The following is a 25331-nucleotide window of genomic DNA, read 5'->3' as shown; positions in this document are numbered from 1 at the left end:
TGCGGTGTGCGGGCTTCTCATTGTGGTGGCTTCTCTTGTTGCGGAGCATGGGCTCTAGGCATGCGGGCTTCAGTAGTTGTGGCTCACAGGTTCTAGAGCGCGGGCTCAGTAGTTGTGGCGCACGGGCTTAGTTGCTCTGCAGCATGTGGGATCTTCCTGGACCAGGGCTCGAACCCATGTCCCCTGCATTGGCAGGCGGATTCTTAACCACTGAGCCACTAGGGAAGTCTGATGTGGACCATTTTTAAAGTCTTTATTGAATTTGTTACAATATTGCTCCTGTTTTATGCTTCGGTTTTTCGGCCGTGAGGCATGTGGGATCCTAGCTCCCTGACCAGGGATCGAACCCATACCCCCTGCACTGGAAAGTGAAGTCTTAACCACTGGACCACCAAGGAAGTCCCTATAAGGTATTTCTATTCCCTAGAGAGACAAGAAAATATTTTTTAAATGTTTGATTATACTTCCTAGTCCTAAACCTGAAATTGCCCAGTTCTACATCTTTAAAACAGCTTGCAAGAGTATACTAGGGTAACTTCCCTGGTGGTCCAGTGGCTAAGACTCCATGCTCCCAATGCAGGGGGCCTGGGTTCGATCCCTGGTTGGGGAAATATATCCCACATGCTGCAACTAAGAGTTCACATGCTAGTTCGCATGCCACAACTAGAGATCCTGCACGCGGCAACGAAGATCCCCTGTGCCGCAACTAAGACCTGGCACAGCCAAATAAATAAGTATTTAAAAAAAAAAAAAAGACGGACTTCCCTGGTGGTGCAGTGGTTAAGAATCCGCCTGCCAATGGCAGGGGACACAGGTTTGAGCCCTGGTCCAGGAAGTTCCCACATGCCGCAACTAAGCCCGTGCACCACAACTACTGAGACTGCGCAAAGAACCCCTGCTCTGCAACAAGAGAAGCCACCGCAATGAGAAGTCCGAGCACCGCAATGAAGGTAGTCCCCACTCGCTGCAACTAGAGAAAGCCTGCGCGCAGCAACGAAGACCTAACACAGCCAAAAAAAAAAAAAAGAAAAGAATGTACTAGGTACCTGAATTCACAAGGATTGAAGTTCCCATTTGATAGTTCTAAATTATGTGGCTCTGTCCCCTGCCTCTCACAGGAACCAAGGACTGGGAGGATGGTGGGGTGAGTCCGAAGAGGATATGCCTCCTTTACACAGTAGCAGGCAAGCTCCAGGCCTCAGGGCTATCGTGCTCCTTGAGGTCTTGGGAATGGGTAAATACATCTGGTATCCTGCCTGGGTCAGCATCCATACAGACACAAATATCCATCCACAAATAAACGTGCTTTCCTCCTAGGCTTTTCCCCTAGCAAATAATGGTTGGCATGCCGTCCACTCTGCATTATCTTGAAATCGTCATTTGTCATTGAACGCCAAATATTACTTCTGTAAGATAGCCAGGAGCCTAGATTTGTTGCCTTTACTTCCATACCTCTTGCTCGCTCTTCAACCTGCTATAATATTCCTTCCATTCTTCTGAAACTTTCCTGCAAAGATCATCTGTAACCTCTTAACTGCAGACTATAGGTGAGGTTGTTTGATCTTTTTTTTTTTTTTGACAAAAAATGTATTTGTTTATTTGAAATTTAAATTTCACTGGTTTTCCTATATTTTATCTGGCTGCCATGCCAGGAGCATCCTATTTTACAATGAAATCATGCCTAAAAGGAAGACAATCAGCAGCAGCCTAAGTTTCATGATGAAGTACTTAAAACCACTACGACATGCACTGTTGAAAGAAGAACACAAACAAAAACTTATTTTAAAAAACATAGGCTATACTAAAGTAGAAAACAAAATCCAAAGGGAAAGATAAGTTATCACTCAAAGATCCTTTTAATACACGTGGATGGAACACCATTGGGTTCCAGTATCCTCCTAAGTTCTTCACATGTCATCCATCCTTTGTATCACGGAGGGGACAAATCATCCTGAATTCCCTTCTTGGAGCAGAAGGGACTTGGACCTGAGTGCGGGGTCCTGGGAAAGTCATTTGGAATGTGTTTTCTGGTGGCGTTTGAAAGTCCCCAGCTGACGGAAGGCACTGTGGCACTCGGGACACAAGTAGGGTTTGAGCACAGAGTGAGTGTGTCAGTGAATGTTGAGGTTCCCGCTGTGGCTAAAGACTTTGTCACAGTGCTCACATCGGAAAGGCTTCTCCTTGGTGTGGGTCCTCTTGTGAGCATGCAGCATGGAGTCGTGGGTGAACTTCTTGGGGCAGAGATCACAGCAGTATGGCTTCTCTCCTGTGTGGATTCGCTGGTGAACCCACAGGTCCAAAGGCTGCATAAACCCTTTGGAACAGATATTTCATTTAAAGGGTCTCTCTCCCGTGTGTATCCTCTGGTGAAGGGTAAGCTGAGATGGATAAGGAAATCTCTTCTTGCATACCATATTCACAGGGTGCCCATCCCCAGGCTTCTTTTCCCTCGGGAAGACTGGTTGGTTCCACTGTGCTAGGTGAACCAACACAATGGGACCCAAGTTGTCCTGAGAATTCTCCTTTGTCCAAAGATGTGGCTTCTTCCTGACGCACTTCTTGGGAAGTGGGACTGTTGGCCTGTTTCCATTTGAAACATCTTAGACTCCTCGGAGAACCTCTTCTGTAGCCACTCTTAGTGGAAATTTCTCCCTCAGGACCCTTGAGAATTTCAGGCTCTTGACATGCTGTTTGATCTTGATCTTACTCAACCTTTCTCCGGAATCTGACACTATTGACCAATCCTTTTATACTTCCTTTGCCATTATGACACCAGTTTATCTCCTACATCTCTGATGGCTTCCAGAATTCGTCCTCAACTCCTCCTTTCCCTTACCATCCCCCCCACAGTCCTGTGAATCAACAAATCCTGAGCAACCACAGGCTTATTCTTAAGCCTTCTCCAGTAGTCAACCTGCTACTGGAGTTGACTTTCTGAAACATATTCCTCCAGCCACCTCTAGGTTTGTGTAATTTATTACCTTGTATCTTTTTAAAAATAAATTTATTTTATTTATTTTTGTTTGCGTTGGGTCTTTGTTGCTGCTGGCGGGCTTTCGGAGAGCGGGGGCTACTCTTCGTTGCAGTACGCGAGCTTCTCATTGACGTGGCTTCTCTTGCTGCAGAGCATGGGCTCTAGAGCGCAGCCTCAGTAGTTGTGGCCCATGGGCTTAGCTGCTCCGCGGCACGTGGAATCTTCCTGGACAAGAGCTCTAACCCGTGTCCCCTGCATTGGCAGGTGGATTCTTAACCACTGCGCCACCAGGGAAGCCCTGCTACATTGTTTCTTAATCATCTATTGATACACGGCTGTGAACTTCACCAGACTCTGAACTCCTTGAGGGCAGGAACTGATCTTATCCATTAGGACACTGGCTTTGGCAGGGTGGGGAGTAAGGGATGTATTTCCGAGACACTCAACAACGAGGTAGCATTTCCACTGCGTTCCCAAGTGCTCAGGTCTTGCCGGTTCCCCAACCCTAGGGCATATGCAATAGGAACGGGGATCCTCTTCCCAAAGTTGCAACAAACCCTAGATTCGCAACTCATTTCACCCCGGTCCCGGCCTGCCAGGCTTCCCCTTTGATCCTCCTCAAGCCTTGTCTTGGAAAGGATGCCCTCGAGGGCTCCTGGTAGCTCTCTCCACCAATTTTGCGTAGGCAATTAGCGTTACGTTACCCTGACGAAGAAAGGCACCCTTCATTTTAGGGCTTCTTTCCTTCAATTCGGACTGGGCGGAGTCGCAGTGGGGAAAGAGTGAGAACCACTTTAGAATTGAACGGGCCGCGAAGTACGGCCGAGGCCGAGGCACACCAGATGCCGAAGTGCAGCACTGGGTGCAAAGCCCGGGCATCCCCTGACCCGCGCCTCTCACGCTAAGCTCAACCCCCTTTAGGGCGGGACCTCCCATTTCAGCCAATTCTGGGAGCCGAACCCTGGCGGTTTGTACTCTTCCTTTCCAATGAGAAAAAAAGGAAGCCTCTTGGTTCCAATGACCAATCGGAGAAGACGGCGCCTGGTTGTCAGGCAGGTTTGTAAGAGTTCGGGCCAATTGGAGGCACAGACACCGCTCGACCCGGGCGCAGCGCGCAGGCGGTGGCGAAGAGAAGCCGAGCGGGCCGAGTGCGGCCGAGCAAAGCCGGAGCCGGAGCGGGGCCGCAAGAGCCGGACCGGGTCCGGACGGGCCGAGATGCCCTATAAACTGAAGAAGGAGAAGGTGAGCGTGGCCCTTTTCTCCGCGCCTCCGCCTCGGGGCCTGCGCGGAGCTCTGGGAGGGGCCCGAGCCAGGCCCGGGACAGCCCCAGACTGACCCTCCCGTCCGGCCCCCGCAGGACTCCCGGGGCCGGCCCTCCGCCCCTGCTGCTGGTCGCACCCCCAGCCTGTACCGCAGCTGAGAAAGCTCCCTCCCTTGTCCGGGGTAGAGTCCCCCCACATGCACCTCCCTCCACCGACCCCCGGCCCAGGGTAACCTCCTCCCTCCAGATCCTGCCCCACTCCCAGGTTACTCCCCTGCCTTTTCTGCCCCCATCACATCCCCATCCCCTCCCCATCCCCCACCCGTTTGCCGTTTGGGACAGCCGCTTATCTGAGACCGCACCTCCCTCCAGAACTAACCCCCCTCTCCAACCCCGCGCAACCCCTTCTCTTCCCTCCTCTTCCCACCCGCCTGGGCCTGGACCTGGGCCTGGGCCTGCCTTCTCCACCGTCCCCTACAGCCCCTTCTCCCTCCCTGCCAGGCTCCTTGACCTAGAACGGCTCTGCTTTCTCTCTCCTCCACCGAATCTGGCCTAGGCCCCTCCCTCTAGTTCTTCCTTCACACACAAACTTGTAAACCAGGACTGAGCCCTTCCTTCTGCCGATGGAACCTCGGAACGTCAGGGTGTCTGAGCGCATTCAGTGCAATCCCTAGTGATACAGATGAGGAGACTGAGGCCCCGACAGGGGGACAGGGGAAGGGACTTGGCCAAGGTCACACAGCCTGCTGGAGGCCCAGCTGTAATATCAGGTCTCCTGACTTAAAGGCCTCCTCTGTACCGAAGCCCCTCTAACAGGCATCAACCCACTCCCAGGTTCATCCTCAACCAGTCACCTTTCCTAATCTGGGCAGGCTACTCCCCTTATTCCTAATTGAAGATAACCTTTGCATTTTTCCTTTTTTGTACCAGTGCTGGGTTTCTGTCTTTCCTGGGCCACACTGTCCTCAAATTGGGAATCTGCCCTCGGTATCAGATTAGTTATCCTTCTTACTCCACAGGGCAGCCACCTCTGGACACCCTTGCCTTTGTCTTGGTGTCTTGACACAGACCGTTTCTTGATGCTGCCTTCTTTCACCTTCCTCTTCTACCTCCGAACTGCCTTCCCCTCTTCTTCATCCCTGTCTTTCCCTACCCTCTGTTTCCTGCTGTTGCTGATGTCTGACTCAGAGGTGTGGTTCCTTTGAGGTACAGACTCACACAGAGGATGCTAGGATACCAGTTCCAGCCTCCCCCAGCTTCTTCTTTCCTGGGGCTGGCCCTTCATGGTGGGCGCTAGCTCTGGCCTGGTGTTCTGCTCACCCACTTTATGACCCCAGAGGTGTCTTGCTTTCATTTGCCCTCTGATTGGCTGGGTTGCTGGGCTGCCATCTCTGACCTTATCAGTTAAACTCCCTATCCTGGGGCTGTTGGAGATTTGCCAGGCAGCTCTGATTCTGGATTGTCCCCATAACCTCTCAGGACCTGAGATTCTGAGTGTTGAGTTGGTGATGGTATAGCAGGCATTGAACCTCCTTGGGTGCTGAGCTGGGCAGGTTTGGGTTCCCCACCCAGGCCCTGTGTCCTTGGGGAGCAGTCATGCTGAGGTGGTTTGGGCAGCTTAGCTGTAGGTGATGCACACAGAAGTCAGCCACACCAGGGGCTGAAGGGCTCCTACAAGGAGTGTGGAGAGCAGTGCAATTCAGGGGAAGCTGGTGAGGTCCTCACTGATCTGTAGTTGTTAGTCTGATGGAACAGATACTGCCCCATCCACAGAAAGCCTTTATCTACTAGAGGATTGAGAAGAAGAAGAAAAATTCTTAAGACTTGCTAGGACCACAGGTGTTAAGTGTTTGGTTGGGAAAGAGTATGGGAAGGATTGGTGTGCATGGGGCCAGGCATCTCTGATCCCCTTTAAGGTTTAACTTTCCACTTTTGATTTCTAGTTGCATTTGGCCTCCTTCAATGGTTGACAAGTCCTGACGATGTCACTGGGGTTTGCCTAAAAGAGGTGGGGGCAGAGAGGAGGGGGGGATGGAGGGTCTGTATTGCTCATCCATCACCTCTCCCCTTTCTCCTTCATCTCTGCTGGTCCCATGCCTGGCCTAACCTCACGGCCTCCTCCCTGAAGCCCGTCCTGAACCCTTAGTTGGGGGTGAGCTCTCCCTCCTCCCCTGGATTTGCAGAGTACTCGGTAGGTCACTTATGACCCTTTTGTGTTCCCTTGGACTGGAATTAATTGTAGACAAGTCTTTTCTTCCCCCTTGAGATAATAACTAAGCTCCATTTTGGTTTGGCATCTCCTTGTACACAGTAGGTGCTCAATGGATGAGTGCTGAGTCAATCCTTGGGGAGATTTGCGTCCTTCCTCTTCCCTGATGTTCTGATCTAGGACTTTTCTCTTTTAGGTTCCTGGGTGGTGGCGTGCCTCTGCTCCCTCCCACTTTCTTCTTGTTCATAATAATCGTAATAACATTGACTAACATTTCATTTTTCATGTGCCAGACACTGTGCTAAAGGGGATTAGGGGTACTTCCCTGGCGGTCCAGTCGTCCCGTGCTTCTGCTGCAGGGGGCACGGGTTCGATCCCTGGTCGGGGAACTAAGATCCCGCATGCTGTGCGGCACAGACAAAAAAGAAAAAAATTAAAAATTTAAAAATTAAAAAAAAAATAAAGGGAATTAGGTACTTTGATTGTCAGCACTTAATAGGTGAGGAAACAGGCTCAGCGAGGCTAGTTAACTTGCCCATGATTGTATAGCCAGTAAGAGCTGGGCCTGGAACACAGGGTTGGCTCTAAACCACATTGCCATGCAGCACTGGACAGCTGGACTGGGCTGAAGTGTGTGCATTTCACCTGCTCTGCGGGAGCCAGGGAGCAAGGGTGGTGGCCTGGTTCCCATGCCCAACCCCCAACACCACCCCCCAGGCAGCCGGGATCTTTCTTCCGCACATTCCCTGAGAGATATGTCTGAGTGCTGCAGGGTGGGTGGAGGGGTACAAAAAGGAACAAGGAGCTCAAGATCAAGGAGAGAGGTGAGACGTGGGTGCAGATGGGCCAGCTTTGTCCGAGAGGCCCACGTCTGGGCTGTGTGCAGACGGTCACCTCAGTGTTGCGTCCTGCCTGCACCCCCCTCATCCTTTTCCTCTCCACCTCATGCTCTGCACCACTCCCTGGCCCCTCGGCAAGGGGTGAGTGTGCCCCACCTGGTCAGTGGGCACTGGGAGAGCGCCTAGCCACCCAGAGCACAGGGCTCCTTCCCACTGGTATAGTCATACCAGGAGCTGCTCCACACCTGGGAACGGCTTCCTGCCTCCCCACCCCCACGAAGCCTTCCCCCTGCTCCAGCCTACGCGGAGCTCTCTTCTCCCTGAAATCCTTTTGCCCCCGTGGGCATAATCACTGATTTAACACTTCTCACTGAAGGGGCTCAGGTGCTATCAAGTCGCAGAATCTCAGAGCTAGAAGTGATTTCCAAGGTCCTCCAATCCGATGTGCATTTAAGGCTCGGGACCCTGTTGCATCATGCCTTGGAGGAGGCATGAATGCACCTCTGCTTGAATGCTCTTGGGTTTGGGAGCTTACAGCCTCACTAGGCAGCCGGTTTCTGTGCAGCTGCTCCAGGAGAAAAGTCTTCCTTGTTTGGAGCCTCAGCCTGTCTTCCTGCCACTTCTGCCCGTGGCTCATGGGCCTCTGGATCCACATAGAACAAGTTGCATCTTTAGTCCACATGGCAGCCCTTCATTTATTCGTAAAGATCCCTCTTGCTCCCCCACCCACCATGACTCCTCCCTTCCATTGTTAACTATCCCAGTTCCTGCAGCTGTTGCTCTCAGGACCTGCTTTTGAATCTACTCCCAGTACGGGTTGTATTTTCCCCAAAGAAAACCTAGCATTTTTCTTTGTCCCTTCCAAAGTGTGATGCTCTCAACTGAACCAGATCCTCCAGAATGGCCCCATCAGTGCCAAGGACGGGGCGCTTCCACGTCCCCCGGTGCCAGGCACCCTGCACAGGTCTGTTAACTGGATGGCAGGTCACATGAGCTGCCGTGGCAGCCACAGCACATGGATGATTTGTGTTGAGCTTGCAGTCAGACCTAAATCCCCAAGTCTTTTTCACATTTTCCTCATCCTGTCCCTGGGCAGTTGCTTTTTTTTGGCCCAAAGCATAGGAAGAGATGCTGGGCAGGCCAGGGCTCTGAGCCAGCAGCTAGGTTCCCAAGGAAGACTTTGGACTAGTGCTCATTCTTTGTAGCAATTCTGGGCCTTATCCCCATCCCTGTCCTTGTGCTTGTCTACCGAGGCGTTCTTGGGATGATTCCTATACCTGTTAGCATCCCTGGGCCCCACTGATTATGCCAGTAGCAGTTTCTAGTCTGGGTGCTGTTTGTGATATCCAAAAAAGGCTTCCAGGTCTTTCCAGATGGCCTCGGGGGTAGAGTGGTGACTCCCTTCCCTGCAGCTTGAGAGCCTCAGGCCCCCTCTGCCCGCTTTAGCCGGTAGCCAGTCTGAGCAGCTTCTTCCATGTTGCTTTTCCCTTGAGCCTCGTCACCCTGGTTCTTACTTGACAGAGGCCCTAACTCATACAACAGCCTTGTGAGGTGAAGGGGCATGGTCATGCTGAATTATTGTGTGTTAGAGTTGTCTTCCTAACCAGATTCTGAACTCGTTGGTGCCTTTGAGGGACTGAATCTCCCTTTGTGTACCCCAACCTGCCACCCCACCGCCCCAGGTTTAAGGTAGGTGCTCAGTGGTAATGATTGACTGATTGATTCAATTGGACAGAGGAGAATTACAACAGAGACCTGAGGGATGAGGATGAGGCCTCTCCCTTCCTCGGCATCTGTTAACTCTACCTCCGTCTTCTCCCTTCAGGAGCCCCCCAAGCTTGCCAAAGGCGCAGCCAAGCCCAGCAGCTCGAGCAAGGATGGTGGAGGCGAGAGCACTGAGGAGGTAATGAACGTGGGCACAGCCCTAGTTATGGTGCAGGCACCAGTTCCACCTGCTTGATGGCCAGTGGGGTGAGGGATCTCAGGGGGCCGGAGATTATTGGGGCAGAAGGGAAGGAGACTTTCATAGCCAGGGAGGGGCCTGGACAGCCCATCCAGACTGCCCTCAGGCAGGCTTTCCCTTTGGCGGCTATGGACCAAATAAGCCCTCCAGTTTTTCCGATTCCTCAGGGATTCCTGTGAAAGTCAACTCTCTGTCTATCAAAGTGTTGAGAATTCCTTTTCTCTTAGGGCAAAAAGCTAGGGGTAGAGTCCTGGGGAGGAGGGAAAAGTACACGGGTGCACATGGGTGCTCAGTGGGGTGACTTCAGTGTAGCTCTGGGTGGGGCAGGGGTGGGGAGTGGCTGATGTCCCTGAGTCGGGCAGGGCTGGGCCCACCTCTCTTGGTCCCGATCAGATGGGAGCTGCTGAAGGACAGGCATGAGCAGAGGTCAGCGCAGCTTGGCAATCTAGGGCTGTAAAGCAATAAATGGCAAGCAGAGAGCACACAGGAGGGTGGAGGGACTTAAGGAAGTCCAGAGTGTGTCCATGGAAGTTTGGGAGTGTGCTCAGTGGGATGCTTGGATGCTGAACGGTCCTGGGAGCACGCTGAGCAAGCGCCTGTGTTACCCGGAAGCTGGTGCTCCTTGGTTTCTGTGCTTCCTCCCTCCTGTGCTAAACTGTTCAGAGGGATGGAGGTGAACAGGAAATGGAGCTGTCTAATTCTGGGCAGGTCTTGTGGGTTGGGGGTGGGTCATGGAGAGGAGATCGATTAAAAAGTGTTTGGTTGGGGTTAAGTCTGGATTTGGATTTTTCTGGATACTTCTGGTCCCTATCACCTCCAAAGAGAGCCAAGCACTTTCCACACCTGCGACCATCATTTTGCCCTCACTTGAGTGATGGGAGGAAGCAGGGTAGGTTTTCTCCATCTTACAGACATGCGAGTTGAGGACCACAGAAGAGAAATTCCTCCTTCCTCTGCACGTACACTGGCATCTGAACATGTCTCTAGGCCAGTCCTTGTCACTCAGTGCTGGCACTGTTGGTTCTCAGATGTGTTTCTCCCCACCAGACTGTGAACTCTGAGGGAAGGAGCTTGCTTCTTCCCCACACCTGTGTGCTGACGCCCTTGGTTCACAGGAGATCACCAGGAGATGCTTCTGGAGGGCACACCCTCTGGGCTCAGTCTCCCCTTCAGGAGCCGTGACATGTGTGGGACCCACAGGGAAGGTGGTCGGGAGCCGGCAACTGATACTCAAAGCAGCAAGAGACTTGGAAACAGGATTTAAAGGGACAGAAAGGAATAGCGTGGGGGGCCACTCCTGCCTTCTGCCTGACTCCCTCCTCCTTGTTCAGTTACTAGACAGATTGGCTGTCATTTCCTGGAAGCAGCCCTCGTTGACCACCTGCCCCCATCCCCATGCCCAGGACGCAGTCAGGGCCCTTGGTACCCAGCATCACTCCACGCCAGTGCTTAACCACAGCTGTAATGAAACAATTCCGTGGGAATTCATTGTGTGTCAGTTGTCTCCTGTGTTAACACTTAGCTCCTGAGAGGCTCTCGCTCACACCGAAGGGCGTGGCCCACCGGAAGCACCAGCATTTGAATGCATTAGTCAATGGATGAGCAAACAAACCAACTTCAAATTAGACCTGGAAGGAACCCTCTCCTTTCATAGGTAGGAAAACGAAGGCTCAAGCAGCTTAAGAAATAAGCTGAGACCAGCTGCTGTGATTTCTCCACCGCCCTCTGGAAAAGGAGAGTGTCGTGTTCACCTTGGGCTCTGTTTTATGAAATGCCGCTCAGGGCTCACCTGTCTGAGGCAGCTGCAGGAATTCTGCTCCATGATTTTGCAGAAATGCACCCAGGTGGCCCCAGGCAGTGGGACATGGAATAGTTGGGGGCCAGGCTGTGAGGCCCAGGTCATCAAAAGCTGTTTGTCACAGTCATTCTCTTGCCCTTTTTCTTTCTTTCTTTTTGTTTTTAAGTGTTTTTTTTTTTTTTTTTTTGATGTGGACCATTTTTAAAGTCTTTATTGAATTTGTTACAATATTGCTTCTGTTTTATGTTTTTTTTTTTTTTTGTCTGCGAAGCATGTGGGATCTGAGCTCCCAACCAGGGATCGAACTCGCACCCCCTGCATTGGAAGGCAAAGTCTTAACCACTGGACCGCCAAGGAAATCCCTCCCTTACCCTTTTTCTAGTCCAGAATTTTGGGTTCTTACAGCCAAACTTACCCCGTGTCAAGCATTTGCCAGTCTTTCCAACTGATCTTAATAATTTATAGCAGCCAACATTTATTTTATTGAGCAGTTACTTGTGTATTAGTTTCCTAGGACAGCCATAACCAATTACCATGAATTGGGTGGCTTAAAATACCAGAAATTTATTCTCTCACAGCTGTGGAGGTCAGAAGTCTGAAATCAAGGTGTCAGCAGGCCATGTTCCTCTGAGGTTCTAGGGAAGAATCTCTTCCACGCCTCTCTCCCAGCTTCGGTGGCTTTCTGCGATCTGCTCCTTGGCTTGTAGAAGCATCGTTCCAATCTCTGCCTCCGTCTTCACTCAGCGTTCTCCCCTGTGCCTCTGTCTCTGTGTCCAAATTTCCCTCTTCTTATAAGAACACCAGTCATGTTGGATTTAGGGCCCACCCTAATCCAGTATGACCTCATTTTAACTTGATTACATCTGCAAAGACCCTGTTTCCAAATAACGATCACATTCATAGATGTTGGGTTAATGTGAATTTTGGGGGAACACTGTTCAACCCAGTACACTCTGTCCCAGGCACTGTGCTAAGTACTTTGCATGCATTTAATCTTATAATCTTCTCATTTAATCTCTACAGCAGTCCCTGAGGTCATCTGTTATCATCATCAGCCCCATTTTACAGACGGAACTGAGGCTTAGTGATGTTAAGTAGCTTTTACTCGGCAGTAAAACAGCAGAGCTGGAATTCAGCCCAGGTCTGTGGCCAGTCCTCCCTTGTTCTTAATGACCTAATAGGCTGGTTCTAAGATTCTAGAAGAGTCTTAGAATGGAAAGGAGCCTTGAGAGATTAGGTCAGACTCTGCTGCAAGGCAGGGGTCTTTCCTGGCCTGTCTTTGGAAAAAGCATTTCAGTGCTGTGGACTTTTCTATGTGCTGTGCCCTGTCCTGAGTTCTGGGAGCAGGGACGGAGGGAGGAAGAAACGATCCTGGTCTCCCCCACGTCAGCCTGACATCACTGTAGCCAGAGTTGTTACCCTAAAAACATTTTTGGTCCTATCAGTCCTTTACTTAAAAGCCCCTCTTGGCATCTCATTGCTCACAAATTCAAATACTGAGCCTCAGGCCTCCTGGGCTGGCCCCGCCCTGTTCTTCCAGCCCCTCTGGACTTTCCATCTTCCAACCCGACAAGCCTTTTATGGCTCAGGGCTCTTATTGATGTCATCCCATTGGCCTGGACTGCTTTATCTCTCTCTTTTCATTCTTTGCCTAAACCCGTGTTTATCCTTTAAGAGCCAAATCAAAAGTCACCTCTTCAGGAAGGGCTTCCCTAATTCTTCAGGCAGAGTTTGTCACTCAGCCCTCTGAGTTCCTGAATCCTTTGCGGCGCTCTGGTTTTGCATTGCCCTGTACTAATGGCCGCTTTCGTGTCTGTCTTGCCCACCCCACTGGACTGTGAGCTCTTCGAGGGCAAGGGCCATGTCTTCGTCACCTTTTAATCTCTAATGTGTAGCATGATGTTTATTGAATAAATGAATTAAGAACGGGTATTGGGTTGGCCAAAAAGTTCGTTTGGGTTTTTTTGTAAGCTGTTACGAAAAACCCAAACGAACTTTTTGGCCAACCCAACAGCGCTCTAGGTGTCAATACAGGAGAGAATGCCTCTCTGATTTTCAGGGTTTGAAACTAAAATGATCTTCACTCAGCTAGTTAATTCATTATGCAAAAGCTATAACATTAATCTTTGCGTTTTTCACTGATAATTTTATCTTTCGTCTTTCTACTACAGTACCTTCTATAGTGCTTAAATTATATTTCTACGTCCTACTTTATGTTTAAATATATGGGTTTAATGATTACCGGTGTCTGTGTTAGGGTCAGGTTGGAATGGAATTGGTTCAGAGTGGGCAAGTATAGTTGCAGTCTCCTGAGTGTGAGGGTGGTGTATAAATTCAAAGCCCCACTGGAGGGGCTTCCCTGGTGGCACAGTGGTTGAGAATCCACCTGCCAGTGCAGGGGACACAGGTTCAAGCCCTGGTCCGGGAAGATCCCACATGTGACGGAGCAACTAAGCCCGTGCGCCACAACTACAGAGCTTGCGCTCTAGAGCCCACGAGCCACAACGAAGAGTAGCCCCCACTCACCGCAACTAGAGAAAAGCCTGCGTGCAGCAGCTAAGACCCAATGCAGCCAAAAATAAATAAGTAAATTTATATTTTAAAAAAAGCGCCACTGGATTGCAGGAGGCCTGAATCTAGGAAGGCTTCTTGGAGTTTGGATCCTGTTGCAAGTTTAGAAGTGGGAGGAGACAGTTGTTCAGGCAGAGGAGACAGCCACTATGGAGTCTCAGAAGCGGGAGCAGGCAGGTCACCAGCTTGCCTTTGGGCCGTGTCCACCCATGCTCTGATGGCTGCAGAAGGTTCTCCTGGGGATGCAGCTGCCTTTCATCTCCAGCCCAGGTCAATAAAGGAGAAGTTGGAAGCTAGAGCTTTTAGGAGAGAGGGTTGAACGTGAGGTGAGTTGCTGGCACACACCTATACTCCCTTCTGACAAGTATGTTTCCAGGGCTTTGCTGGCCAGCCCAGCTGTCTCTCAGCTGCTCCTTGTATCTGGTGCCTGGGAGCCAATGGTCCTTATAAAACCAGGGTGGCCCAGTGGGCTGGGGGCGGGGCAGACTAAGCCAGCTCAGCTGCTCTCCGGCCACCCCAGCCTTCAATAATGCCATCCTGATGGGGAAGGGACCTTAGGCATCAACTCATTGGGTGGCTTTTTAAACTATGATTTTCAGCCATGCAATCTCTGTTGTCTTAAAACCTTACTTGGAGAGTGTTTGGACTACTGATCTAGTCCAACCCTCTGCTTGTTAGCAGAGAAAATTGAGGTCTTGCTTTTCCCTTTTTGGGAAGAAGGCCTCCTTTCTCTGGATGTCCCCTCAGTGCGAGGTTCATGGAGATGCAGGGTTTCTGCATCTTATCTGGGAGGATGAAGAGAGACATATTCTTCCCGAGTCTTGTTCCTCAGTTGCCACTGAGCCCCTCAGCCTAGTATCTCTGATGTTTCTCCTTCCCAGTCTGCTCCCACCACTGTGCAGGGCTTTGTTCTGAAGGTCCCCCGTCGGGACAGGAGGGACCTATGGGGATGGGCCTGGGCTTGGCGTCCCCCGCCCCCCCCCCCCAATCAATCAAATGACCAGTCATTCGCTGAATGCCTGTTAGGTGCCAGTGTCAGTGCTGAGGAGACCCAGAGGGGCACAAACCAGGGTCCTGGCTTTAAAGGGACTTGCTTTCTAGTGGGGAGATGACACATGAGCAAAGTGATCAAGAGGTGTCACTGGGGATGATCACAGAGCCAATGGAACAGATAAGCAGTGTCAGAAGGTTGAGGGTGGAGGGTGGACATGCAAGGCCTGGAGTGATTGGAGAACGCTTTTTGGAAGAAGGTGGGTCTTGAAAGATGCAATGCCTTCTTGGGTTCTCCCATTTTATTTTATTATTTTTTTGGCCACGCCACGTGGCTTGTGAGATCTTAGTTCCCCACCAGGGATTGAACCCGGGCCCACAGCAGTGAAAGCATGGAGTCCTAACCACTGGACTACCAGGGGATTCCCTGGGTTCCCCCATTTTAAAACAAGAAGGATAATGAACTCTAAGGAACATTTGAGGTGTGCTAGTTTCAGGAATTTCCAGGCTGTATTCCTAAAATCCAGGGATGGGAAATAATAATAATAATAACAACAATAGTAGAAGATACTGCTTATAAGACACTTCTGTGTGCCATATACTGTTCATTTAAATCCTTATTACAACCCTGTGAGGTAGGTACTATTGCCATCCCCACTTTACAAATGAGGCACAGAGAGGCTATATGACCTCCTGGAGGTTATTCAGCTAATAAATGGCAGAGCCAGTAGTCAAACCCAGGCAGTCAGGCTCAAGTCTGTGCCCTTGACTGTTAAGCTCCACAGATAAGGATTGGGTTGTTCCTGCGACAGGGAAATGGGGGAGAGTCTGATGCACACCAGGCTCTGGTCCCCTGGCCTTTTGCCTCTCTCCTTCATCCTCTACCAAGGTGTGATCCATCCTCCGTGTACAGGAAGAGAGACCCCAGACTTCAGGGTGCCTTGCACTGTCTAACCAAAAAAATCACACTGGTTGAGTGTAGTCATGGCAAGCGAGGTGTGATGACTGCTCTTGCCCGACTCCTTTGCATTCCCCTAGTCAAATTGGTGTCTGGGGCTCATTTCAGGGGGAGGAGAGGGCCAGATGGCTAAAGCAGTAATGAGCTACATTGGACCCAAGGCCTGCCCTGGGCTGGACCCAGCGCTCCTCTCCTGCCTCTGACCCCCAGATAGGTCACAAGCTTGACATAATTGTTTCTATGAAAAATTCAAGAGCATACAAAGCATAACATTTGTCTTCCTCCTTGCCCCTTATCCCAGAGAGTTTCATATTCTCCCATTCTTATTTTATGAAGTAAGAGTTTGTGGAGGGGGCTGGAGAGGAGGCGGGGATGGCAGGTGTGAGCACAGGAGGACAGTTTTCCTGTGGTGTGGGGACCCAGCTGGACGTGACCTCACTCCTCTGGTCCTGCTGCAGTCTCTTCTCTGGTTGTGGGGAAGGGCTGTCCTGTGGCTCAGCCTCTCCCCTCTCCCAGCAAGGGGTTACCTGGACAGTACCTATGAGTGGACAGCCCTGCAAACACCTGTTTGTGTGCTTCTGAAAATGGGCTTCGTGGGGCTCTGACACCCGTGTCTGGGAGGAATTAAAGAAATAACTTTTGGGGGCTTCCCTGGTGGCGCAGTGGTTGAGAGTCTGCCTGCCAATGCAGGGGACACGGGTTCGAGCCCTGGTCTGGGAAGATCCCACATGCCGCGGAGCAACTGGGCCCGTGAGCCACAACTACTGAGCCTGAGCGTCTGGAGCCTCTGCTCCGCAACAAGAGAGGCCACAATAGTGAGAGGCCCACGCACCGCGATGAAGAGTGGCCCCCACTCGCCGCAACTGGAGAAAGCCCTCACACAGAAACGAAGACCCAACACAGCCAAAAATAAAAATAATAAATAAATAATAAATTAAAAAATTTAAAAAAAAAAAAAAAAAGAAAGAACTTTTGGAAATTAGCTGTATTTCTCCCATTATATTGCCTTTTTTTTTTTGGCCATGCTGCGTGGCTTGCAGGATCTTAGTTCCCTGACCAGGGATCGAACCCAGGCCCCATGCAGTGGAAGCACAGAGTCCTAACCACTGGACCGCCAGGACATTCCCTCTTTCTCCATTATAAAAGCAGTGTCAGCTTGTAAAAAATTTAGGAAAACAGGAAAAAGTCATGTCTCATTCTGCCATTACGGGAGATAGTCATGAACACAGTGCACTTGTTCTTTCTTTTTCTTAACTGTATTTTGGGTTCTGTGCCTGTTTTAATGTGGGTGAGCTCATTTTGTATATACAGGTTTGTGTTATCCTTATTTAACTTAGCATATAGGAAGCAATTTTCTCTCATTCCATAGTTTTAGGCTTTTCGTTTTGTTTTTAATTTTTATCAGCGTGGTAATAGGTGCATTGTTCAGAAGGTCAGATAATACTCTTGGGCTTGTAATGAGCAGGGCAGCCCCTGTCGCCGGCCACTCTTCTCCTGTTGTTTTGTGGCAACCACATTCAACTCCTAACTCTTTCCTTGCAGATTGACTTTTATACCTCCAAATAAGATCCTTTTACTGCTTTTTTTTTTTCCCTTTAATTTGTGAGCTTTAGATATCTCTTGACTTCCTAACGTGGAAAATTAAGGCCCCAGTGTCTTATTCCTCCGTGCAGACTTTTCCCCTCCTCTCAGAATACTTATCACCCGTTTTGGGTAAATTACTATGACTGTGTAAATATCTTTCACAGCTGAACCACGTATGATTACATTTAGTACATAGTTTTCATAAACATAATTTTAACTCCATGATTTCCATGTATTTATATATTTGCTATTATAAATAAGACCATAAAAAGTGTTTTTGCACAAAGCCTTTTTTTATATTTAGGATTTTTCTTAATCTATATTTCTAGTAGTTAAACTGCTGAGATATGGGAAGGAATTTCTTTCTTTTAACTGAAGACTGTCACACGTTCAGTAAATGATAAAATAGAGTAATCTTCGGTGTACTGCTCGATGAATTTTTACATATGTTTATGCTATGAACCACCTCCCAGACCCAGTCAAGATACGGAATGTTTCCATTAGTCAGAAAGGTCCTCGTGCCCCTTCTCAGTCACCACCCGCATCTCCCCAACCCACACCGCTGCCACCCCCTCCCCGGCAGGAGAGCCACTTGTCTGACTTCTGTCACCATCAGTCTATCAATTAGCTTTGCCTGTTCAGGAATGGGAGTGAGCATTTTGAAGGCTCTTGATGCACAGGCAGTGGGCATCACTTTGGGAGACACGCCTTCTAGACCGCTCCCTTCCAGGGCCACATCCCGCAGTTATGTCTGACCCTGGTCTTGGCTCATTCAGGGCAGGAGGCAGCTGCTTGCTGCCCAGGCCCATAGAGGCATAAACGGACCGGGGGCTGGGCGGTGGGCCAGGCCTGGGGTGGGAAGCGTAGCTTGGCGAGTGCACTCCAGTGACTCGCTCCTTTGACCAGGCCCAGCCCCAGCCACAGCCACAGCCGCCACCGCAGCCGCCGTCATCCAACAAGCGTCCCAGCAACAGCACGCCGCCCCCCACACAGCTCAGCAAAATCAAGTACTCAGGGGGGCCCCAGATTGTCAAGAAGGAGCGACGGCAAAGCTCCTCCCGCTTCAACCTCAGCAAGAACCGGGAGCTGCAGAAGCTTCCTGCCCTGAAAGGTACTTGGGAAAGGTCAAGGGGGCTGGGGCATCAGACCTAGGGGACAGTGGGTGTTGGCGGAATGGAGGTTTGGGGGTGTTTGGGGGAGGGTGGAAGCTCTAGAGGATGTGAGGGGGAGTTGCGCTGGGTCTGGGGGTGGGCGTCAGGGGAGCAGGATGGTGGGAGGAAGGGATCGGGGAACGCCCTGCGAGGTGAGCAGGGCATAGCAGTGAAGGACCACAAAGGAGACCTGACCATGGCCCATCCGCCCCTAGACTCACCAACCCAGGAGCGGGAGGAGCTGTTTATCCAGAAGCTACGCCAGTGCTGCGTCCTCTTTGACTTTGTGTCAGACCCACTCAGTGACCTCAAATTCAAGGAGGTGAAGCGGGCGGGGCTCAACGAAATGGTGGAGTACATCACCCACAGCCGCGATGTTGTCACCGAGGCCATTTACCCTGAGGCCGTCACTATGGTAGGCACAGGGAAAGGGGAAAGCGGGCAGGGACGAGGGCCCCGGAAAAGCCCAGACTTGCCCAGAGAGCTCTCACCTGGGCCCTCCCTACCCCTCAGTTTTCAGTGAACCTCTTCCGGACGCTGCCACCTTCATCAAATCCCACTGGGGCTGAGTTTGACCCCGAGGAAGATGAGCCCACCCTGGAGGCCGCCTGGCCGCATCTCCAGGTACCAGAGCAAAGGGGGCAGGGGCCTGGCTGTGGGCAGTGGGGCACTCTGAGCCCTGCAGCAAGGGGGCTCTCCCAGTCCTTGGGGAATGCCCCAAGTGATGCTCCTTTCCCCCCGCAGCTCGTGTACGAGTTCTTCTTACGTTTCCTTGAGTCTCCCGATTTCCAGCCAAACATAGCCAAGAAGTACATTGACCAGAAGTTTGTCCTTGCTGTGAGTCCCCTCCTTCCAGCCTGTGAACTCTAGCCCCACGTCCCCTGACTCCAGTCCAAGCTGCTCTTTTTGCTTCTGCTGAATATAGGTACTGTATTGGGTTTCAGCTGTGTCTGGTGCAAATTGACCAGGGGGGTTAAACAAACCTACTCTGTCCATAAGAAGCTTCCAGCACAATGGAAGGAAACAAAAAAGCAACACTGTTACCCTCCCCCCCCCACCCCACCCAATGGGGAATGCAGCATGTATTCCCAGACATCACCTGGGGTAGAGCAGTACAATAATTGAATCACTCTTCCCAGAGACTCGTCTCCACACACCCTCTTCAGAGGGCTTCCTCTGGCCAGGACCCAAGTCACCCCAGCCCTGGCTTTCCCCGGCTCCTGCCTCACTGCCGCTTCTCCTCCTGCTTGCTCCCAGCTCCTGGACCTGTTTGACAGTGAGGACCCTCGAGAGCGGGACTTCCTCAAGACCATCTTGCATCGCATCTATGGCAAGTTTTTGGGGCTCCGGGCTTATATCCGTAGGCAGATCAACCACATCTTCTACAGGTGAGGCCAGGAGCCTGGGCTCCGGAGCAAAGCAAGCCCCTCACTAAGGTGGGGTGGGAGAAGGGTGGTAGGCGGGACTCCACAGAATGCTGGAGGGGCATCAGGGGTTATCAAGAGAGTCTTTGTTCTTCCCTCAGGTTCATCTATGAGACAGAGCATCACAATGGGATTGCCGAGCTCCTGGAGATCCTGGGCAGGTGAGAGGTGGGGCGGGGGCACACATGCCTAGAAAAGGTCGGGGGGGTTGGTGCATTGAGCTTGGACCTGGCCCTTTGGTCCTGACAACCCTCCCTTAACTCCCAGCATCATCAATGGCTTTGCCTTGCCCCTGAAAGAAGAGCACAAGATGTTCCTCATCCGCGTCCTGCTTCCCCTTCACAAGGTCAAGTCTCTGAGTGTCTACCACCCTCAGGTGAGCTGCCTTCCTCCTGATGATCCCCGGCCCTGGCCGCAGAGAAAAGAGGGAAGGGGAAGCATTCCAGCCATGATGGGGCGGCAGAGGGAGCAGGGGGCGGAATTCCTCTCTACGCCGCCCCTTCTGTTCTGGGGTCTGGTTTGTGTCACCGACCTCTCTGCGACCTTCTGAGCCCTGCACCTCACCTCCTTTCTGTCTCAACCTTCTGCAGCTGGCGTACTGCGTGGTACAGTTCCTGGAGAAGGAAAGCAGCCTCACTGAGCCGGTAACTCCCCTGCTGGGCCCCAGGGTTCACCTCTCCCTGTCAGTAGCACTTGCCAGTTGGTACCTATCGAGCAGTGCCATAAGCACTCAGGGGGGATGTAACCCGACAGGTGACATGGTTTCCTCTCTAAAGGAGAAGTAAAACCTTTGTACACCTAGGAAGCATCCAAGCCGGAGAAACATGAGCACTTAACTGAGGCCACCCAAGCTGTGCCCACCGGGGTTGGGGGGGGAGAGGGCAGGATGGCTTCCTGGAGACCCAGACAGGTGTTGAGTGAGAATTTTATTCCTGTGTCCTCCTCTTCTCGCAGGTGATCGTGGGCCTTCTCAAGTTCTGGCCCAAGACCCACAGCCCCAAGGAGGTGATGTTCCTGAATGAGCTAGAGGAGATTCTGGATGTCATTGAACCTTCAGAGTTCAGCAAAGTGATGGAACCACTCTTCCGCCAGCTTGCCAAGTGCGTCTCCAGCCCCCATTTCCAGGTGAGACCCAGACCCAGAACATCCCAGCCCCTGCCTCCCAGAAAACTGAGGAGGGTCTTCAGCATAGTGAGCCATATCCCCACTGAGTCTCGCCTGTCCCCACCAGGTGGCAGAGCGTGCCCTCTATTACTGGAACAATGAGTACATCATGAGCCTGATAAGTGACAATGCTGCCCGAGTCCTTCCCATCATGTTCCCTGCACTCTACAGGAACTCCAAGAGCCACTGGAACAAGTAGGGAACTGGGGTGGCACTGGGCACTGAGGATCTGGTTTTGGAATGTGGGAGGGTGTGGATGGACTCAAGAGCCAGTGGTCTCATCTGGTCCCTCAGCAAGCGGGGCTGGTGCCCACTGCATATTAATAGGGCCTTGAGGAACTGACCGGGGAGAAAAGATACCCATGTGAGAGATCTGTGCTACCCAGCAGCAGAGCAGTGGCCTCTGTCACATCTCTTCTTGAGGTCAGATATTCTGCAGCTTTGGAGATGTAATTCCATGTTGTGAGAAGCTGATGTGATCCTCTTAGTATGTATTAAATCCCAGCGTTGTAAAAAGGCTTTCCTGCTAAAAGCAAGTGCGCTGGGAGGCCATTAGTGTGGGCTAGAAGAGTAGGAAGTAGCGGGGAAAAGGGAGCTCTTGGAGCACGGGGTGCGGGAAGGATGGACAGGCAGACTCATATTTGTAAAGGGCCTGAACTGCCAATCTCAAGTCACATGATTTGGCCAGAGCGATGAGCTTACACTGTACAGAGGCTGGTGGGATGGGAGTAGTACATGAGAAAGCTCTTAGCAGAGACACCTTGTGGGAGAGAGCAAATTGAGGTCCCGGCACTGAGGGCAGGCTCTGGCCTCTTATACCTTGTCTTTCTTCCTGGTGGCAGGACAATCCACGGCCTGATCTACAATGCCCTGAAGCTGTTTATGGAGATGAATCAGAAGCTGTTTGATGACTGTACACAACAATACAAGGCAGAGAAGCAGAAGTGAGTCTCTCTCTCTCTCCTTGGGGGTGTTCCTCTTCCACACCAGCCCCCTGTGCTTCTCTCTCAAGCCCACCCCAATCCTGTCTTTGCTCCCTCAGGGGCCGGTTCCGAATGAAGGAGAGAGAAGAGATGTGGCAAAGGATTGAGGAGCTGGCTCGCCTTAACCCCCAGGTGAGGTGCTTCTGCCCTTGCCCTGAACTGAGAGGTCCAGCCTGGGTGGGGGGAGGGTTTGTCTGAGGAGGGGCAGGAAGCAAACAGGGTCCCCAGACTTCCCAAGTGGCTCTCGCCACTTGTCTGCCTCCTTTCCTCTCAGTATCCCATGTTCCGAGCGCCTCCACCACTGCCTCCTGTGTACTCGATGGAGACGGAGACCCCCACGGCAGAGGACATCCAGCTTCTGAAGAGGACGGTGGAGACAGAGGCCGTGCAGGTGGGAGGGCACGGGGAGCAGAAAGACAAGACAGCCCTGGGAGGGAGAGGAGACAGGAGCCGCAGAGCCAAGGAATCAGGGCAGGAAACAATGGGATTTCTCGGGACTTGGTCACCATTCCTCACCTTCTGCACATCCACACACAGATGCTAAAGGACATCAAGAAGGAGAAAGTGCTGCTTCGGCGGAAGTCAGAGCTGCCTCAGGACGTGTACACCATCAAGGCACTGGAGGCGCACAAGCGGGCGGAAGAGTTTCTAACTGCCAGCCAGGAGGCTCTCTGACCTCCTCACCCTCCCACCACAGGGCCACAGCCCACTCAGCCCTGGGACACTGCCCCAGCCCTCCACCTTCTGCTCCCCACTGGCTGACTTGGGGCAAGGCAGGGCCTCTCTGCTCTAGGGAGGGGGATGAGGCACTTGAAGCGGGGACACCCACAGAGTGGTCCCTCTTCTCCCCCCAAATGTGTTCATGCCTCCCTGCGGCTAGTACAGACAGGCTGAGCGCAGCAATGCTCGGCGCTCAGACAACTTGGGGATGCCTGGCCCCCTCCTGCTCCTTATCCCACAGCTACCTGAGGCTGCTCTGAGAGATACACATGGGAATAATATGCTCCTCTCCTCTCCCCTTCAGCCCCATTTGAACTCCAGGTGTCTCCTCCTTGTCTCCCTCCCCTGCAGGCATACAGGGAGCAGCAGGAGATGATTCTCACCAAAGTTATGTCAAACCCCATTGGCCCCTGGAGTGAATTAGCTGGAGGGGAGCCAACCCCCAACAGCACAAATAGGCCCCCAGCCCCCGCAGTGTGCAGGCTGATGGGGTTGCATTATTTCCTCTTACCCCTGCCTGATCAAGACAACATGGGAGAGCAGAAGGAGAAAAGCATAGGCTTTGGACAGTAGGTGATAAATATAGGGCCCAGATGGACCAAGAGAAGGGGACGAACAAACACCCTACCCTGTACCCCCTCTTTGGTGAGCAGCAGCCCTGGGATCACTGACATGGAAGGGACCATCCTGGGGCTGACTGCTTTCCTGTGCTGTTGGTCCCCAAAGCTAGGAAGAAGGAAGCAGGGGGCAGTGCCCTAAGCATGGCTCCCCCCAACACCTATTTATTTCCCTGTTTGTGCTGATGCTGGGCAGGCTCTCACTTGTCCCTTTCAGGAACCTTGGAGGGGCGAGGGGCTGGGGGGGGCCGGACCCAGGTTCCAGGGGCACAGGCAGTGCAGCTTTTGGCTGTGTACATAGGGTGCTTTATTCTCCACAGAGTGATACATGCTAAGGTGGGTTGGGCTTGGACCGTTGTCCCCGTATGTACAGAACTGAATAAAGTGGGTCTCTGAGAAGAAGTCTGATTTGCCTTGACGTGGAAGGGAGACGGGGAGGATGGAGATGGCCATTACAACCAGGATGTGTTCAGTCCTGTGCTGGTTCTGGCCTGGAATGCAGGGAGATAAGGCACCTCTCAGGGTGATCACTTCCAGGAAGGGGCAGCCTGCCGGGCTTGGAGGGCCTTCTGTACCACATCTTCCCACTGGGCATCTGATATCTCCCGAGCCCAGGCAGGAACCCCTGGCGCAGGCAGGCTTACACCAGCCATCGTCCTTTTCACCAGCTCCACGTGTTCTGAAATCACAGGCAGACCAGTTAGGGGGTAGAAACAATAAGACCAGCTCCCCTCCCCGTTCGTTGAATTAACCCAGAGCTTTTGGGCTAGTGAGGTCACTGAATCTGTCCTGTTATTCCTAGGCAAGCCTGCCCATCCCACCCCCCCAGCCTAGAAGAATAGCATTTCACCTGGATTCTGAAGTCTGCAAAATCTTAGATTACAAACTTGTTTTAGGAACAGGGTGTTCCTGTGACTTCCCTCTACTGGCACTAACCAGTTCCCTTCCTCAATTATTATTCCAAAATAAAAGAATGATCTTTTTTACCTGGGTCCATGGGAATAGAGCCGTGGTTGCTCGATGCTGTAGCTCCCTCCTCATCTTCATCCTCGCTTTCTAACGGTGGGTCTGGCAAATGAAGCCCCAGGGCCTGCAGAGCCAGAGACGACAGTTCAGGGCCAGTCCTTCAAGGACTCCAGCTTCACCTGCTCAGGAACAATGCCTCCTCCACCATACCTGGATCCGATCCTGGATATCACCAACTACATCTTCTCCATCCCCCACTGGTGCCAGCTCCACCTCCTCTTGTTCAGGATCTTGGTTCAGGGGCTGGTAGGAGTAGCCAGCTGGTCCTGCCCCCGTTTCCTCTTGCTCTTCCTCTGGTTCCTCACTGCTCCAATCCCCAGTGCCTTCTGTAGGGCCCTGGTGTGGCCCGAGTTCCTCAGTCTGATTGGGGAAGATACGTTCAGGACCCATGGTGTCTCCCCCTAGAACTACTGCTGCCATCGGGCAGGGGCTGCAAGAACAGGGCGGCAGGAGAATAGTGGTCGGATGAAATTAAGTCCACCTTCAGCTTCTCATCCAGCTCCTTGTGGTCTTCTCCTACGTCACGAAACATTTAAACGCCCCGTTTCCTGCCCCTCTCCCCACCATCCAGCCTCTCCCGGGCCCTTCACCTCTTAAGCCGACTTATCTCCAACGGAAGCCCACCCGCCTTACGCCGCCAATTCTTAACAGCCCAGCCGGAGGCCATGCCACCTCCCAAAAGACACCCCTTCGAGAACGCCCCTCCCCCCCAGTCCATTTAGGAACTCCGGGTCGCCAAATAAGCTCCCCTAGACAAGGCGTACCCGCCCCCTTCTCTCCAAGGGGTTCCCCTCTGTACAGCCTGACGAACACCCTTCGGGTCCCAGAGGCTTCCTTCAAATGGCCCCAGCTGCGGCGTCCCCAGCCGCCCCACCGATACTCCGCGCTGGCGTTTCCGTGCGCCTTACCCGCTCAGAGCCCGCTGCCAAACTCGCACCTTCACTTCCGGCGCGGCAGGACGTGCCGGGGTGCCTAGTCCTCCAACCCTGCCGCGCGCTCATGATTGACGCGAGCGAGGACGAAGAGTCCTCCCCTTGCCCCGCCTCCACCGTCTTTTTCCCCGACAACCAAGGACTACATTACCCAGTAACTCCCGCGA

At 52.2% G+C, this 25331-nt stretch overlaps 2 protein-coding genes and 1 pseudogene across 3 annotated transcripts; 1 reads left to right on the top strand and 2 right to left on the bottom strand.

Annotated features, from left to right (window-relative positions):
* Positions 1-2009: 2009 nt before the first annotated feature.
* On the bottom strand, positions 2010-3703 carry LOC132375285 (zinc finger and SCAN domain-containing protein 5B-like; annotated as a pseudogene).
* Positions 3704-4066: 363 nt separating this feature from the next.
* Positions 4067-23608, top strand: PPP2R5D (protein phosphatase 2 regulatory subunit B'delta). The gene is made up of 16 exons (XM_059938654.1): positions 4067-4216; positions 9109-9186; positions 18054-18258; positions 18514-18713; positions 18812-18922; positions 19043-19135; positions 19556-19686; positions 19824-19883; positions 19990-20098; positions 20313-20366; positions 20677-20847; positions 20954-21081; positions 21729-21830; positions 21929-22001; positions 22144-22260; positions 22407-23608. The coding sequence occupies exons 1-16, from the start codon at positions 4190-4192 to the stop codon at positions 22542-22544; spliced, it is 1797 nt and encodes a 598-aa protein (XP_059794637.1). The 5' UTR covers positions 4067-4189; the 3' UTR covers positions 22545-23608.
* Positions 23490-25215, bottom strand: MEA1 (male-enhanced antigen 1). 2 transcript variants are annotated; one of them, XM_059938663.1, is made up of 4 exons: positions 25141-25215; positions 24383-24662; positions 24194-24296; positions 23490-23885 (listed from the first exon to the last, which is right to left on the bottom strand). In XM_059938663.1, the coding sequence occupies exons 2-4, from the start codon at positions 24650-24652 to the stop codon at positions 23734-23736; spliced, it is 525 nt and encodes a 174-aa protein (XP_059794646.1). In that variant the 5' UTR covers positions 24653-24662; positions 25141-25215; the 3' UTR covers positions 23490-23733. The 2 variants fall into 2 exon arrangements, with proteins under 2 accessions (XP_059794646.1, XP_059794647.1); XM_059938664.1 differs by lacking the exon at positions 25141-25215 and adding an exon at positions 24997-25125.
* Between the last annotated feature and the right edge of the window lie 116 nt (positions 25216-25331).

The sequence above is a fragment of the Balaenoptera ricei genome, chromosome 11 (assembly GCF_028023285.1).
Source record: "Balaenoptera ricei isolate mBalRic1 chromosome 11, mBalRic1.hap2, whole genome shotgun sequence".
NCBI classification, from domain to species: Eukaryota; Metazoa; Chordata; class Mammalia; order Artiodactyla; family Balaenopteridae; genus Balaenoptera; species Balaenoptera ricei.
This window is presented reverse-complemented; position numbering and strand designations above follow the sequence as displayed.